This window comes from Pagrus pagrus (genome assembly GCF_965226575.1).
Source record: "Pagrus pagrus genome assembly, chromosome: 23".
NCBI classification, from domain to species: domain Eukaryota; kingdom Metazoa; phylum Chordata; class Actinopteri; order Spariformes; family Sparidae; genus Pagrus; species Pagrus pagrus.
In genome coordinates, this window is record NC_140205.1 from 839,518 (window position 1) to 856,798 (window position 17,281).

The window sequence follows — 17,281 nt, forward strand, 5'->3', positions numbered from 1 at the left end:
AGATTCCTGACATTTCTCCTCTGCTGACACTTGAAGTCTCTCTGCATGTTTTTAGAAATAATCTCAAGTCGGACACAGAAAAACTTTTTATTCTTGATTTTGTTCCAAATCAGAGTCGTTTTCTTTTGGTTGATCAGTCGAACATCAGCAGCTTCATCAGATCATCTCCGTCCAGCGCTGACGACCCAGCTGTGAGCGTGCAGGTGGACCAGAGATCAGTCCGTCATAAAACACGTTGCTGGGTTCACGTTGTATCGCAGCTCTCTGTCTGTAATCTGCCGTCAGTGTGTAAAATACACGAACACGTAAACCCACGTCTTGTCTGAATGATCTCTGAGGACTTTAAAAGAGTTAAAACACTGATGAAGGTAGATGCAGCTCACTCTGGTATTGAAGGGGTTAATAAATATGGCAAACAAACATGGAGGACACGATGACGTGCTGCGTCTTTGTTCAGCAGGTCTTTGTAGTGTCGTTCAGTCGTCTGCGTTTTTCTATCGTGTGTTTAAAGTCGGTTCCAGGTTGTTGAGCGGCTCCTGTCAGGCTCAGTTGTGGGTTTAGAGACGCTGCTGCGTCGTACGAGTGAGATGTCAAAGTGTGCGAGAGAGAAGAAGAGGAAATGTGGCGGCCATATGCTGCCGTTGTTTCTTTGCTCGGGCTGTTGCTTCTAATTAGCGGCGCTGCGATGTGCTGCCAGGTCGCCTCAGCTCTTCTGAGCGCGCTCAGTATCCACGGCGAGAAACTCCACCAGCCTCCATTTCGCCGGGCATGATGGGAACAGAGAGCGACGACACATGTTTAATGTTTGAAGTCAAAATGTATTTCTTTTGTTTTTATTAACAGATGCTCACATCACAGACGCCAGAAATATATCACGTCTCCATTCGTGTGACACAAATATGAAATAATACAAACAGTCAGCTTAAATATGTACAAATAAAACATCACTGGTACAAAACCTGAGGCTCAGTTTTAAGTATATGTGTGTAAACTTATGGATCAGGGCTGTGACAGAAAAACAACACACACATCGTCGTACACACACACACACACACACACACACACACACACACACACACACACACACACACACACACACACACACATCAGTCACATCTGTCGTCGCTTAAATCCAAAGAGGACAGAAAGTAAATAAAGACGCTGCGTTTTCTGAAGGTCGGTGTGTTTTTCTTACATTATAAAATCTTTTCAGGTGAAGCAGCTGGTTGATCAGCGTGTTGGTGATGAGTCAGAGTTTTAACAGACGTCATGTCCAAACCTCTCAGCCTTAAAGAGGTTAATGCAACAACATGTTCCTCCAACCTTTGGCTTCAAGTGTGTTTCTAAAGAATCTCTTCACCAGTGAAAACGGGACTGAAGAGCTCGTTTTTTGAGTTTTGTCTGTTTTGCGTTGGATTTGTTGAGCTTTGTTGCATCTTTATCGAACACAGACGTGTTTTACAAGTTTAAAGAAGCAGCTGCTTGAACATCGACGCGTCTCCAGAGAGATGGTTTTTATTTGTACATCCTCACACCTGAAATCTGTTTCCTGTCAAGAGTTTAATTCTTTGAATCCAAGTAGCGTCATGAAAGTAGTAAACACAGTTTCTGTCGGTGTGATGTCTGTCTCTGTCCTCTGAGCTTGCTCAGTGTGTGACGCCCTCCTCTCTCTGTCCCTCAGGTGATGAACATGGACGGGACGGGGCGCCGGGTGCTGGTGGAGGACAAACTTCCTCACATCTTCGGTTTCACTCTGCTGGGCGACTTCATCTACTGGACCGACTGGCAGCGCCGCAGCATCGAACGCGTCCACAAACGCACCGCCGAGAGAGAGTTCATCATCGACCAGCTGCCCGACCTGATGGGCCTGAAGGCCACGTACGTTCACCAGGCGTCCGGTGAGTGAAGAGCGTCACGCCACCGCCTGTCAGCGTCACGCCGACACCAGCACTGACACATCCACCCCGAGAGCCTAATGAATGATGCACTGGAGGAGAGTACTGGTTAAGAGTCGTCGTGAGAGTCCTCAGGGATATTAGTCAGTTGTTAGGTCATTTTAAAGTTATCGTAAGGGTTGTGGTTAGTTGAGGTTAGTTATGGTTAGTTGTGGTTACAGAGGTGTTGATGGAGGTCATTTTAAAGTCAGTCTGAGGCTGAAGATAAACACATGGAAACAGTTTATTCTCTGTTCCTGACACTGTTCTCGATGTCTCACTGTAGATCATCATGTCGTTGTTTATCATCTGATTAATTCACTGCTCTGCAACCTGAGCTGATGAATATTAGATGAATAGAAGTTCAGTCCACAGAGAAAGTTCTCGTGTAGTTCACGGCTCGTTGTGTTGTCGGCTCGCTGTGTTGTCGGCTCGCTGTGTTGTCGGCTCGTTGTGTTGTCGGCTCGTTGTGTTGTCGGCTCGCTGTGTTGTCGGCTCCTGAGTCCTGATGATCCCAGCAGAGCCTCCACACACCAGTCTGACTGGGAAATGGGAATAATGGAGCATTAATATTTCATTCAGCTGATGCAGGCTGCCTCTGGGATAATGATGCTGAGGGCCAGAGAGAGTTTCTCTGTTCTCTCTCTTCAGGAATTAGACCCGTCCATTTCCACATGAAAATAAACAACAAGACAAACTAACAAACACATTTGATATAAAAGAAAATCTGCAGCTCTTCATAAACACTGAGCGACAAAATCACAATATATTTATTGTATAATACTGATCAATACTGTGTATATTAAGTATGAACACAGAGATTGTTGATCAGTAATCATCGGTCATGTGGATTTAATGACTAAGTGTGTAAAGTTAAGAAAAATATAATGACCATGACTCACCTGTGGCCCCGCCCTCCTCAGGTACGAACCCGTGTGCAGAGAACAATGGCGGCTGCAGTCACCTGTGTCTCTACAAGCCTCAGGGCGTGCAGTGCGGATGTCCCATCGGCCTCGAGCTCATCGCCGACATGAGGACGTGCATCGTCCCCGAGGCCTTCCTGCTCTTCTCCCGCCACACCGACATCCGCCGCATCTCCCTGGAGACCAACAACAACAACGTGGCCATTCCGCTCACCGGCGTCAAGGAGGCCTCGGCGCTCGACTTCGACGTCACCGACAACCGAATCTACTGGACCGACATCACGCTGAAGGTGAGAGCACGCCTGTGCTGATTGGCCGGAGGCTGAGGGGGGAGCAGCGATTGGCTCCCAGGAGACCAGCTCTCCATCTTCTTCTTCTCCTTTATCTCTCCATCCCTCCTCCTCCTCCTCCTCCTCCTCCTCGTCCTCCTCCTCCTACTTCTTCTCCTTCTTCTTCACTTGTTTTTCTGTCTGTCTCTCACCTCATGTCTTCCTTCATCACCTCCATGTTAACTGTCTCATTGGCCTAAACGTTTGATCACCTCAGTGACGAGCTGCTGTGAGCTGGTGACAGACGGACTGACACTGAGGTTCTGTTCAGTCCAAGAGATCCGAGTTGATCGTTGATGTTAAAAAATGACTATCGACTCCAGAAATTGGCTCATGAGTCCAGTATTACTGCCTACATCTCAGTCTAATGCCTCGGCTCAGTCTGGTCATCAGGCAGGTTCTGATCTCTTTCAGAACCGGACCTTTAACCTTCTCCTGGTCTCTGTTCTCCTCCTGCAGACCATCAGCCGGGCCTTCATGAACGGCAGTGCTCTGGAACACGTGGTGGAGTTTGGTCTTGACTACCCCGAGGGGATGGCGGTGGACTGGCTGGGCAAGAACCTGTACTGGGCCGACACCGGCACCAACCGCATCGAGGTGGCCAAACTGGACGGGCAGCACCGGCAGGTCCTGGTCTGGAAGGATCTGGACAGCCCACGAGCCCTGGCTCTGGATCCTGCTGAAGGGTGAGAACTCGGAGGAAACTAAAAACACAGATCAGAGATGACAATGGAAACACTGTTTGTGCTGACCCGGTTCCTCTCCTCAGGTACATGTACTGGACCGAGTGGGGCGGGAAGCCGAAGATCGACCGGGCGGCGATGGACGGGACCGGGCGGATCACGCTGGTGGCCGACGTGGGCCGGGCCAACGGACTCACCATCGACTACGCGGAGCGCCGGCTGTACTGGACCGACCTGGACACCACGCTCATCGAATCGTCCAACATGCTCGGTGAGAATCAGAACTTCAACCTGGAACAAAGAGTTTAACTGGAGACATGACGGGCTCAACCTGAGGTTCTGTTCTGTTCTGTTCTGTTCTGTTCTGTTCTGTTCTGTTCAGAAGCTGCAAACAAAGTCGGAACAACGTGTCCAATGATTCAGACGTTTTATCTCATATTGTTTTTTATTTAATAAGTTTTCCTGAGTCTTTTTCTGTCACCGGCAGGTTTCTGAAGGTTTTTACAGGCTCTGTTCTGATTTATAAAACATTCATTCATAAAAAGCTTCAGTCGTATTAAAACATCCCGTCGGTACAAACCGTCACTCTGAAAGTCAGCAACACGAAACAAATCTCACATTTATTCAAACTAAGATGAAAACTTAGCGTTTCCTCTTCACAGGTCAGGTTTCAGTGTCTCGTCTTCTTCTCTGCTTCATGAAGCCGCTCTGAGCTCTGCGGTCGTGTGTTCCCGCTCTGTGCACATGCACGAGCTCTGCGTCGGTGTCCGATGACAGCAGAAATACATTAGCTGCTCGAGGAAACTTCAAAGTGCAGCTGAAACAAAAGCTGCTCCGCTCTCAGTTTTGTCCTCAAGTGTTCCCTCGCAGCACGTCGGTGGACGTAAACCAGGACCAAAATATTCCTCACAGAAACGATACTGTTATTAGAGTCCGGGCTCAGCACACGCTCACACCGCTCGCACAACACCAACAATTTTGTGTGCAGGGAAACGGCCTCGGTCTTGGCTTCAGAGGAGGAGGACAGAAAATAACCCTCTGCTACACCAGACTCCCTTTAACATGTCCTCAAGTCTTCTGTGATGGTGGTGTCGAGTTTCACACCTGGTTTTAATCCACATTAGTTTAACCAGCCGAGTTTCACCCACACGACACCTTTTCATTTCCAAACAAAGTCGACCTCCATCCGGACGGTTTCAGATCGAGTCTTTACATCACGCAGAGTTTAACAGCTCAGCAGCAGCTGAGGCTGGAGGTCAGTAACACCTGCACTTTGTTATTATGTTGAGTTAACGGCTGATGGTCGACGTGGTCTCTCCTGAAAGGGTCGCGTGATGTGGACGTGATGGATCAGAGGTGAGTGTTGTGTAGCCGGCAGGTTTACACGCAGCTGAAGTTACTGTACGTGTACATTCATGTTGGTTCAACATCAGTGTCTGCAGCTGCAGCTTCAGGTTTTATGTTTTATTTCCTACAAGAAGCTGAAACAAAACGTTTCTGCCGACAGATTTGTTGTTGTAAAATATGTGAGCAGGTTTTTGTTTTGAGGAATCTTTGAAAACTGTTTCACGATGATTTATGACTGACGATGCAGCAGCGCTGAGAGGCGTCTGGATCTTTTCTTGATTCAGCTGTTTGACCCGTTTCAGCTCGTTCGGACAGAACGAACGCGGCTCCATCGTCTCACCGCTCCTCTTCTCTTTATTTCCTGCAGGTCAGGACCGTGAGGTGATTGCCGACGACCTCCCTCACCCCTTCGGCCTCACCCAGTACCAGGACTACATCTACTGGACCGACTGGAGCCAGCGCAGCATCGAGCGAGCCAACAAGACGAGCGGGCAGAACCGCACCGTCATCCAGGGCCACCTGGACTACGTCATGGACATCCTGGTCTTCCACTCGTCCAGACAGGGCGGCTGGAACGCCTGCGCCTCCACCAACGGTCACTGCTCCCACCTGTGCCTCGCCGTCCCCGTCAGCAGCTTCGTGTGCGGCTGCCCCGCCCACTTCTCCCTCAACTACGACAACAAGACGTGCAGCGGTGAGACGCCATCACACCCGGTTCAACCAGACACAACATGAGCCGTTAGCGGGAGCTTCTCCTTATGTTTTACTTTATTTAAGCTTCAGACTGACGGAGGGATTTTCTTTCTCTTCAGCTGCATCTGTTCACATCCTGCTGATCAGACACAGCTGAAGCCCCGCCCCCTCCTGGTTCCCTCATGGGACCTTATCTGATAAAACATTTGACTGGTAAAAAAACAAAAAAACAATGTTCAGTTTTTAATGTCCAGACTCTGAAATCCAGACGACCGAAGCTTCGAGGGTCATCAACATGTGGATTCGCTGATCAGTCACCTTTAGTTATCGTGGCTGTGGTTTCTGTCTCCCGCCCTCGTCACCTCTTCGCCTCCTCTATCAGCAGCTTCTGTTTCCAGTGATTCACGTTGTTCGTCCGTTACCTGGAGATCGTGACCGGGGAAAATGATGCCTCCTCCTGTTTTGGTTGCTTCCTTCAGTCAGACTGAATATCACAGTGAAAGTGAAGATTTAGTGAACCAGTCTGTGTGACATCACTGTGACATCACTGTGACATCACTGTGACATCAGGATTAACTGCAGAATGAGGAGTTAAAGATAAAAGTTAGATATCCTGCAGTTTTAAACGTGTCTTCCTCTCTGTGTTCTCCTCTCAGCTCCGACCTCCTTCCTGCTGTTCAGCCAGAAAACGGCCATCAACCGCATGGTGATCGACGAGCAGCAGAGTCCCGACATCATCCTGCCGATCCACAGCCTGAGGAACGTCCGGGCCATCGACTACGACCCGCTGGACAAACAGCTGTACTGGATCGACTCCAAGCAGAACGTCATCCGCCGCGCTCAGGAGGACGGAAACCAGGTAAGGACAGCAGCGGTTTCCTGTTGGATAAGTGTAATATGAAGTGTCCCCGGCGCCGTCTCTGAGCCGGGCGTCTCTCTGTCGTCCTGTCAGAGTATGACGGTGGTGTCGAGCTCTCTGGGCGGGCCCAGCCAGGGGCTGCAGCTGTACGACCTGAGCATCGACATCTACAGCCGCTTCATCTACTGGACCAGCGAGGTCACCAACGTCATCAACGTCACCCGCACAGACGGCAGCAGAGTGGGCGTGGTGCTGCGAGGAGAGCACGACAAACCCCGAGCCATCGTGGTCAACCCGGAGAGAGGGTCAGTGACATCACGGTGACATCACCACACATTCACAGCTGCTGAATCATCACGGAGCTTTGTAGCCGCTGTGACGGCGTGTTTCTGTCACAACAGAGAGGTTCATCATTCTGACCGTCAGTGTGAATTATGTTATCTTCTGTCAGTCTAAAGACTACACTACCCATGAGCCTCAGCTGCTGTTGCCATGGAGAAGAAGCCACGGTTGCTGAATTGATCCCAAATGTTTTTAAACTGCTGAAAGTTTATACGGTTTTCTACAAAATATAATATAGACCAGAGTTTGAAGCTCTGTGATTGGACGTTTGATACCGAAATGCATCCTGGGAGACGTAGTTGACTTCTCTTAGTTTTTCATGTACATACAAGAAAAGATGGAGGAGAGATAAAGAGATGGGTGGAGATGTTCCTGCAGACTGACGGTCTTCTGTAAAGTAATCTGGTAACAGAGTAATCCGGTGACAGAGTAATCCGGTAACAGAGTAATCTGGTAACAGAGTAATCTGGTGACAGAGTAATCTGGTAACAGAGTAATCTGGTGACAGAGTAATCTGGTGACAGAGTAATCCGGTAACAGAGTAATCCGGTGACAGAGTAATCTGGTGACAGAGTAATCCGGTAACAGAGTAATCCAGTGACAGAGTAATCTGGTAACAGAGTAATCCGGTGACAGAGTAGTCCGGTGACAGAGTAATCTGGTAGCAGAGTAATCCTCTGCTGTGCCGTCAGCCTCAGTTCGGTCTCTGTGGTTTGAAGGCGCTCCAGGAGACGTGAGGAGCTTCAGCTCTGAAATGCTCCTCATGGTTTTATTGACTCTTCTCAGGAGGACTCGAGTTGTTCAGCGTCGGTCTTGAATCTCAGTAATTTGTTCTCGTTGTTGATTCTGGTCCTGGTGAAGCTCTTGAAGCCCGTCGCAGCTCGGCGGTGCCGAGCCGCTTGTTTGGAGCAGTAATTGCAGGCTTTCCTTGGCGCAGTAATCTCTGGGTCACTGTGCGGTTGAGAAATGAAGTCTGCAGATGTTCAGAGAGGAAAACAGCAGCTGCCACTGAAGGACTCAAACACTGCTGTTGTCGTTCCCCTCGTTGTCTGCAGGTACATGTACTTCACCAACCTGCTGGAGCGCTCTCCGAAGATCGAGCGGGCGGCGCTGGACGGGACGGAGCGAGAGGTTCTGTTCTTCAGCGGTCTGGGGAAACCCGTCGCTCTGGCCATCGATAACGAGGTGGGGAAGCTGTTCTGGGTCGACTCGGACCTGCGGCGCATCGAGAGCAGCGACCTGTCAGGTGAGTCTGACGGGTACGGCGGCACGTCAGGGCCCAGCGGGTCGGGAAGTGTGGAGGCTTTGAAGGGTCAAAACTAAACAACACAAGTCAATAATCAAGTATACAAACACAAATAATTATAAAGATTAATGAATGATACTAATAATCTTTAATTAATGAGTAAGTCAATAGATAAATGAATATATTAACAAAATAATAAATAAATGGACAAAATTATTTGAAAATTGTTTTTTAAATGTTTATATTTGATGTCATTTCATTTGTGATTTATTTATGTTTGCAGTTAAACATTAATTAAAAAAATGTTTGATTAATTTATTCAAGCATTTTATTTATTTGTGTATTTATTTTTTTTCATTTTAAAAATTTTTTATTTAATATTTATTTTATTTTTTGTCGTTTTTTCTTTTGTTGTGAAACAGACAGTTTCGGATGTTTGTTTCCTGGTGAATCGTGTCAGTTTGTCGCAGCTTCGCTCTGAAAGTGTGTTTTCCATTTGAAGTTTGTGTTTGAACAGTTTACACTGATTTCACTGTTATATATTATATTATTAAACAATATAATTTATTGATGCTGAACAAGTCAAATTATACAAATACAGTAAACAGTCACTAACACAGGCTGCATCTTTGGAGGACAGTGAAGAGTAGAAAATCACCAGACTCCCTTAAAAAAAGCTTCGTTTTGAGACTTGTCGCGTGAGGAGAAGCTGTTTAAACACCGATCAGCTGTTATCCTGTTGATCTGTCTCCGCCCTGATGTGAGTGAGAGCTCAGATTGTATCTCTGCTCTGAGTGACGGTGGCACGTCAGGAAACGTCTCCAGCGTCTCGGGTGATGTGCGCAGCGCCGTCGGAAACGTTGCGTACTGTTTGAAACCAGCTCCGGTTGAGTTCAGACTCCTGCAGGCGGCCAGCAAACGTGTGAACGCAGCGCGCGAAGGCGTCTCTGAGGACTCGGTGGAGTGTAGTTGCTGCAGAGTTGACGTTGGCCGGGAGCCCGGAGCTCAGCACATTCCTGTGATTCTCCGGAGCCCCACGCAGGCCGGCAGGAATGTGAACCATCTGTAAACAGTCCTGGTCCTGGTTCCTGAACACTGTTCAGAGCTCATCCTGGTCTCAGGCGTCCTCTCTGGTCCGCCGCTCTGTGGCCTCACAGCTGCTTTAGTTCACGGTGCAGAGGCTGCTGGCGCCCCCTGCAGGATGGAAACAGTCATAACGGCATTAATACGAAGTCAGAGGCTGAAGCAGCTGCAGAGATTACTGAGCCATGAAATGGATCAGGAAGCGTTTTGATCATCGATGAATCGTTTCTGTCAAACGTGACGATCAGCTGCTCGTCGACGTCACTTTGGAGAATATTGACGAGCATTTTACACAATCGTAGTTTATAAAACGTCTCAAAACAAACTGATCAATCAGAATATCATCAGCAGATTGATCAATAATTAAAAACCGATAAATATCTTTTGCTCTGATGAACTGCTGAAGATTCACAACCAGTGAGAACGACAGAAACCAGTTAACGTTCATCCAAACACTCAATAAAGTGAATATAGGGCCAAAAGAAATATAGTAAATACATAAATAATTCGTTTTTTAATGCATTTTTATTATATAATTATATATGTGTCCATTTATTTAAGTGTTTGATTGAGTTATTTACGTTAATATAAGTGATTCATATTCATATATTTAGTTTTGACCCTTAGAAGCCTCCATATGTTGGTGCCAAAGTTGTCCTGCTTCATTCAGAACTTCATTTAAAAAACTGCAGATTTAAATGTGAAGGCTGTCGAAGATAATCTGCTGTACGGTGTGTTTGCGAGGCTCCTCGGCACCGACTTTATTAAACAGGTTGTAACAGTTTGTTTTGTGTAGCTGACCTCAGTGTGTCGCTGTCGCTCCTCCTGCCTCCCCTCCTGCCTCACCCCCCAGTTTCTCACCCGTTCTGTTGCCTCTCATCCTGAAGTTTTTGCCCTACAACCTTCTTTTGTTTTTTTCCCGGTGTCGTTTTTTATTTTTGTATTTAAATAAATATAATCAGGAGCCAATCGGATCGTGATCGCGGACTCGAACATCCTGCAGCCGGTGGGTCTGACGGTGTTCGGGAACCACCTGTACTGGATCGACAAGCAGCAGCAGATGATCGAACGGATCGACAAGACGACGAGGGAGGGACGCACCAAGATCCAGGCTCGCATCGCCTACCTGAGCGACATCCACGCCGTCCACGAGCTCGACATGAGGGAGTACAGTGAGTATTATTGGACAAACTAAATAAAAGACTGGTGTCATGTTTCTGATGAATATTGAAGCCTTTAAACGCTTACAAAGCTTTATCACTGTATGAGCAGATTTAATCGAGCGCTGTGTTCCTGCAGGTAAACACCCGTGTACCTGGGACAACGGCGGCTGCTCCCACATCTGCATCGTGAAGGGAGACGGGACGACTCGCTGCTCGTGTCCCGTCCACCTGGTGCTGCTGCAGGACGAGCTCTCCTGTGGAGGTGAGACATCCGACGACCTGAACTCTTCCCGCTTCCACAGGTTTCGGTCTGACGGTCTCACCTGTTTCCTCCTCAGAGCCGCCCACCTGTTCCCCGGAGCAGTTCTCCTGTACGTCCGGCGAGGTGGACTGCATCCCTCAGGCGTGGAGGTGCGACGGTTACCCCGAGTGCGACGACAGCAGCGACGAGGAGGACTGTCCCGTCTGCTCCGAGTCCGAGTTCCAGTGCGACAGCCGGCAGTGCATCGACCTGAGCCTCCGCTGCAACGGAGAGATCAACTGCCAGGACCGCTCCGACGAGAGCAAGTGTGAAGGTGAGACGGGCGGCGCTCACCTGGACTCACCTGTTCAGACCGTCAGGAGCTCTCTCTGATGGGCCGATATCCGTCATCTGCTGATACCAAACACCCGACACACGATGCATCTTATTGATCAGCTGAAATTATTGATCTGATATGAAGGAGCTGAAATTATTGATCTGATATGAAGGAGAGTGAAAACTGAGATCCTCTATAGAGAAGAGGTCTCACTCTCACAGCTCCCACATCAGTGAGCTTCTCAGTGATGTCACTTTCTGATGATGTCTCCTGCTGGTTTTCTGTCCGTCTGTCTCGCAGTGCGCTGTCCTCCGGATCAGTTCACCTGCTCCAACGGTCAGTGCATCGGAAAACACAAGAAGTGCGACCACAACATGGACTGTACGGACAACTCTGACGAGATCGGCTGCTGTGAGTCTGCACGCTGATCATCTTACTGTCATCGTTTATCTTCATTAAACATTGTTAACGTCTCTCTTCTTCTTCTGTGGTTTCAGATCCGACGGAGGAGCCGCCCCCTCCGCCCAACAACACCATCGGCTCCATTGTGGGCGTGGTCATGGCGTTGTTCGTGGTGGGCGCCGTGTACTTCGTGTGTCAGCGCGTCCTCTGTCCGCAGATGAAGGACGACGGCGAGACGGTCACCAACGACTTCGTGGTTCACGGGCCGTCATCGGTGCCGCTGGGATACGTGCCGCATCCGAGCTCGCTGTCCAGCTCGCTGCCAGGTGGGACGCAGCTTGACGCTCACTGTCTCACACGTCTTGTTTTAATGACCGCGATGCTGACGCTCGTTTCAAACTGTCAACAGGTATGTCCAGAGGGAAGTCTGTGATTGGCTCCCTCAGCATCATGGGCGGGAGCAGCGGGCCTCCGTACGACCGCGCTCACGTGACTGGAGCGTCGTCCAGCAGCTCGTCCAGCACCAAGGGAACCTACTTCCCCCCGGTGAGTTTTTATCACGCGTCTTCCTCTACATCACCTGTACATCACCTGTACATCACCTGTCCGGCAGCATCAGGTCCAGCAGTGTCCGTATTCCTCTTGGTATCTTAGAGTTTGTAGTTTCTTCTGTGGCTCTGGATCAGGATCAGATTCAGAGTGAGACTGATGTGTTGTGTTTATCTTCACAGATCCTGAATCCTCCTCCGTCTCCCGCTACAGTCCGCTCTCAGTACACCATGGAGTTTGGTTATTCCTCCAACAGTCCGTCAACACACAGATCCTACAGGTACTCACATCACACCTCATCAGAACCGCTCAGATTTCAGGAGGATTCGTCCACAGAGCCGTTTCCTGTTTGGGACCAAAAGTTCAGTTGATGTAGAAAAAGTGAAAGTTTAGATTTCTGTGGAAATAACAAAGTTTATAAAGTCTCCAACTCAACAACTCACTAAAGTGACACATTTGTTAAGGGAGTCTGGTGATGTTGACGTTACTGGTTCAATGAAACAGACGGTGTGTTCACTAACATCTGCTGCTAACGTTGGCAGGTTGAGAGAGAGACTCTGAATGTGGTGTGAGCTGTCCCGTTGTAATCAGATTACTCGGGACGGATGCTGAGCTGTGAACCGGGTCAGAACCTTCTGTGCTGAGTCGTTCTCTGTTTCTGTCTCTCAGCTACCGGCCCTACACCTACCGTCACTTCGCCCCTCCCACCACCCCCTGCAGCACCGACGTGTGCGACAGCGACTACACGCCGGGACGACGGGCGCCGCTCAAGTCCAGCACCGCCGCCGCCGCCAAGGGCTACACCAGCGACCTCAACTACGACTCGGAGCCTTTCCCGCCGCCGCCGACGCCCCGCAGCCAGTACCTGTCGGCGGAGGAGAACTGTGAGAGCTGCCCGCCGTCGCCTTACACCGAGCGCAGCTACTCCCACCACCTCTACCCGCCGCCGCCGTCGCCCTGCACGGACTCCTCGTGAGCCACACACCCCTAAACCTCCCCCTCCTCCCCCTCCGCACAGCTCCGCCCCCTCACTGTAAATAGCAATTGTGCATATATGAGGTTAAAAATGGGAAAGAGAGACTGATGACACTGGAGGAGACGCAGGACGAAAAAAGGAAACAAAAGAGAAACGGGAGCTGCAGAACATTTGTACATTGAAAAAGAGAAAAGCATATTTATATATTTTCTATACAGTGTTTACTGATAATGCCATAGAGGTTTGTATTAAGAAATTTGTACATTTTTTAAGAAAAAGGTTTTATTAAAATCATCACAAATATAAGTTGCCTTAAAGCAGGAGAAAAACGAGGCTGAAGGACAAAAAGCACACGATGAAAACTGAACTTATCTGATGCCAAATATGAAAAACATCCGCAGCTGCAGGAGGACGACCGAGGAGCGGCCATCTTGTCTGTAGTTACCATGTCAACTGGATCGGGAGCGGCAGAGAACGTGGTACCGGGTCTTTGATTTGAATTTACCTCCTCGTTTGACGAAGCGGTTCGTAGGATCGTGTCTGATGGATGTGAGTCACACTCTGAAGCAATAACACTCTGAGGCACATATGTATTTATTCTACGGAAGACCATTAGGGACACTGTAACAACATTGTTTCTGACTTTTGTTTATTCCACAGACTCGTTTCTCAGAATTCGATTTATTTTCTCAAAAAAACAAATCTAAATTTTGACTTTTTCCCCAAAAAATTCGGACTTTTATTTTTTAAGAATTCTGAGTTCATTTTTTTAAAGTTACGATTTTCACATTTTTCTCAGTAAAGTCGGAGTTCTGAGGAAAAGTCGGAGCTGATATTTGCCAGTGACCCTGATCCTCGTCTGTAACGACTGATCAGACCAGATGAAACACTACAGAGGCCCTGAAGGGACAAAAGGTTTCTGGCGCTCACACAAACCTTCAGACAATCGACCTCTTTTTGGTTTAATTGTTTTTATTTTTTACTGGAAACCGTCTTGTGTCGCGCACCAGAAACAAAACCCTTTTTCTTTCTGTGTCCTCTCTGGGCCTCCGTACGAAACACTAAACATTTTCCGATCAGGTCGACGTATCGTGACTCACATCCGTGGAATCGTCACGACGTTCAGACGGGATTTAAACCAAAACGTACGCTTGTGTTTTCTGTCGTCGTCGGAGCGTTCTGACCGCGTTCGACCCGAAGCTGCAGCCAGCACATCCTTCACTGTTCCTCCATCTTGACTTGTTTTTATCCTCGCTCCACCAAGAACACGATCTTGTGCCTGACCAGTTCCACATCTTCACATCCGTTTCTTTATTTTTTATGTTGTTGTTACTTTGAGGAAAAAGACACAGAGGAAATCCAGTGCCCACTAAATGCTCTATAGTATTTTTGTACCACATATTGTGTAGATAACGTATTTATAAGCTATATAGAAAATCATTGTAAATCTATCCATTGAACTCTTGCAGTACTTTTCATTCCGTCTTTTTTTATATTGCCTCATTATATTTTTCTACAGAATATCAGTCCAAACGTACGGCGACAATCTCAGATCAGTCAAATCGAAGAACATATCCAGGTTTTATCGTCTGTTGGTGTAAAGTCAATCTGGTGTTGAAGGACTGTCGTGCCAAAATAATCTTTTTTAAACGATGTGGAGGCAGAGAGGCTGGGACCAGCAGAGAAACCAGAGGCGGCTCCGTTCTGTTGCCTTGACGCTCGTCAACAATCTGTTTTCTTTTGTTATTTTTATGTGATCTGTTTTTGTGTTTGTGCTTCTCGTCACGACCAGAAATATATTTTTCAGGGTGACCTGTCGCATCGTCTGATGGTGGGAGGAGAACGACGACACCAGCATGAGTCTGACAATCTTAACGCTTCACACGTCACGTCGGCTTAAATTTGTCCGTTTAACAGAAACGTGGCGTCTTTTTGTTTGAACATTGAAAGCACGAACGGGTCGACTGTCTTAACGAGGCAGTTTTAATTAGAAACGACCGGCTGAGATGATTCTCCTGGTTCCTGCAATCAGAACAATCCTCTGAACAAACTGACTCAACAAAATGACTTCTTCACTAAATCTGATGTTTTTTAGACGCCGTCTCGTTTGTTTTGTCACAGTGCAGCGAAATTTAACCAGAAAATCAAAAACACTAAATACCAGTGATGAAGCTCCGGACCGGGTACTGATCACAGTCCAGAACCAAGCTGGAAGATGCCCGAGCGTTGGTACGGACGACAAAAACCTCTTTTCTTTTTCTTTTTAGGAAATATACATAAAATAAATTGTTTTACAAAAGTTCTCAAATGTTACACGTCTGAACTAAAGCAGCCACACATGAAATATGTGCGATGAGATTCAGATCAAAAACTGTCGACAGCCCGAAATACATTCAGTCTGTTGGACGTTTCATTCGTAGAGAGACGTTTAAATTTGAACTGCTCTCGCCTTCATGTCGGGACAGAATAACGCCGGCAGGTGGTTTTTAAGTAAAAATTAAAATAAATTTGAGTCTAGAAACAGATTTAAACTCGACCAACAAACTTCTGAAAGATGTTTGAGTTTCTTTTCTTGGCACAAAAATGTAATATCTCAACAAATTATTATCTTTATGGTCCTCCGGGGCCTCCGTAGAGGAAACAATGCACCAAACTGAATCCAGTTTTTGGCTCATTTAAGAGATTTCAGGACTTATAATATTTTCTACAGAGCAGAAAATCACAGAAACCTGTGACGATGCCAAAAGGAGCAGTACGTAAATGTACATCTGTGGCTCCCTCAGCATGTCCACACCTGTCAGCAGCTGAGCTACCTGTGGTACAATCACTGATCCACACATCAGGTGTGTTCAGGCCGCCTGCGCACACGTCGGATACAACGAACACTTTGGGAGACGTTCTCATTCTCTAACTGCACTTTACAGGACTTTTATTTTTTAGATGATTTCTGGTACAAAACTTCATAATTGTCGTGCAGCTGGTGGAAAGTTGTGTAACGGTGGACGTTCGGTTCGAGTTGGAAGAGTCCAAAAGACGACGGAGGAGATTTCTGACTGGAATATTTTAAAGTGTCGTCGGCGTCGATCATTCTCTCACCGCGCTGACTTCAGTTCAGTCACGTGAAGCGTCAGTTTGCCTCGTTCACCTTCTTTAATCAGTCGTTTGTGGTTTCTCCAAGGACTTGATGAAGATTCAGGCCAAAATATTAAAATAAAAAGGACAATTTTAGACAAAATTATTGATATAAGGAATAAGGAACAGTTTAAGGTTACAAATGACTAATTTGATGGAACCAGAACTCAAAGTTACTAAAGAATCAGCACAATAACACAAAGTTTTAGTGTCGGTTTTCTGTTCAAGTCTTTTGTTACTCATCCAGATAAATTACCCCAAAACACACTGCGACGACACAGATGTCGTTGGTGCCTGACTGAGTGTTTCGGTGGCTTCGCGCTGAGAGAATGATCCTCCGACAAATCAAACTTGTGAATGTGAACGTGACGTCACAATCCTCTGCGTCGAGGCGGAGCTTCGACTTGAACGTGGACGTTTTGTACAGATCGAGATGAACGTGGTTGAAAAAGGGTCAAAGAAAGTAGAAATGTAAAAAAGGTTGAAAAAGTCATTTTTTTTAAAAAAAGCACTTTTGTCTCGAGGTTTTCTCGGAGGTTCGACAGGAAACAGAAGTCTGTGTCGTCGTTTTTTTTAAATGTTGTCCTTCATCCGTTTTGCTCTCATGGTGCTTTACGAGGACGTTTGTGGAGATGACCAACATTTGGTTCGTCGTGTTTGTTTGGTTTCCACTAACTCTCCGTTTTTATACGATGACTGCTTTACCTGTAAACCAGAGCACCAGATGGACCTGTACAGCCCATCCAGCTGCCACCATAAGCTGTTGTAACTCATGAAATGCTGATTTTTTTCTTTTTGTTAAATATAAAGTGAGTGAACTTTTATAACGAGTCTGTGTGCTGATTGATTTTTGTGTCTGTAAATACTAAACGTCATAATGACGTTATTTAACATTTACGATTTCATTTTTACAAACATGGAAACAATTAGAGAAACATCCAAACAACTGCTGTCTTTACATTGTTAAAGGTTACAAGATTCATAGAATCCAGCTGTTTGTTTTTTAAATTTAATGTAAATGCAAGTTTCAAAAATCTAAATG

General features: G+C 47.1%; 1 protein-coding gene across 1 annotated transcript in view; it reads left to right on the forward strand.

The window, feature by feature from the left end:
- Positions 1 to 17,069, forward strand: part of lrp6 (low density lipoprotein receptor-related protein 6) — a 37,754-nt gene extending 20,685 nt beyond the window's left edge. The window contains exons 8-23 of the mRNA XM_084346242.1: positions 1,682 to 1,898; positions 2,858 to 3,147; positions 3,646 to 3,872; positions 3,956 to 4,140; positions 5,584 to 5,910; positions 6,566 to 6,768; positions 6,862 to 7,073; positions 8,166 to 8,356; positions 10,402 to 10,611; positions 10,739 to 10,864; positions 10,941 to 11,177; positions 11,481 to 11,591; positions 11,678 to 11,908; positions 11,992 to 12,128; positions 12,314 to 12,411; positions 12,801 to 17,069. Of these exons, the coding sequence (XP_084202368.1) occupies positions 1,682 to 1,898; positions 2,858 to 3,147; positions 3,646 to 3,872; positions 3,956 to 4,140; positions 5,584 to 5,910; positions 6,566 to 6,768; positions 6,862 to 7,073; positions 8,166 to 8,356; positions 10,402 to 10,611; positions 10,739 to 10,864; positions 10,941 to 11,177; positions 11,481 to 11,591; positions 11,678 to 11,908; positions 11,992 to 12,128; positions 12,314 to 12,411; positions 12,801 to 13,107 (3,309 nt within the window). The 3' untranslated portion in view covers positions 13,108 to 17,069. The remainder of the gene's footprint in view (positions 1 to 1,681; positions 1,899 to 2,857; positions 3,148 to 3,645; positions 3,873 to 3,955; positions 4,141 to 5,583; positions 5,911 to 6,565; positions 6,769 to 6,861; positions 7,074 to 8,165; positions 8,357 to 10,401; positions 10,612 to 10,738; positions 10,865 to 10,940; positions 11,178 to 11,480; positions 11,592 to 11,677; positions 11,909 to 11,991; positions 12,129 to 12,313; positions 12,412 to 12,800) is intronic.
- Positions 17,070 to 17,281: the final 212 nt, after the last annotated feature.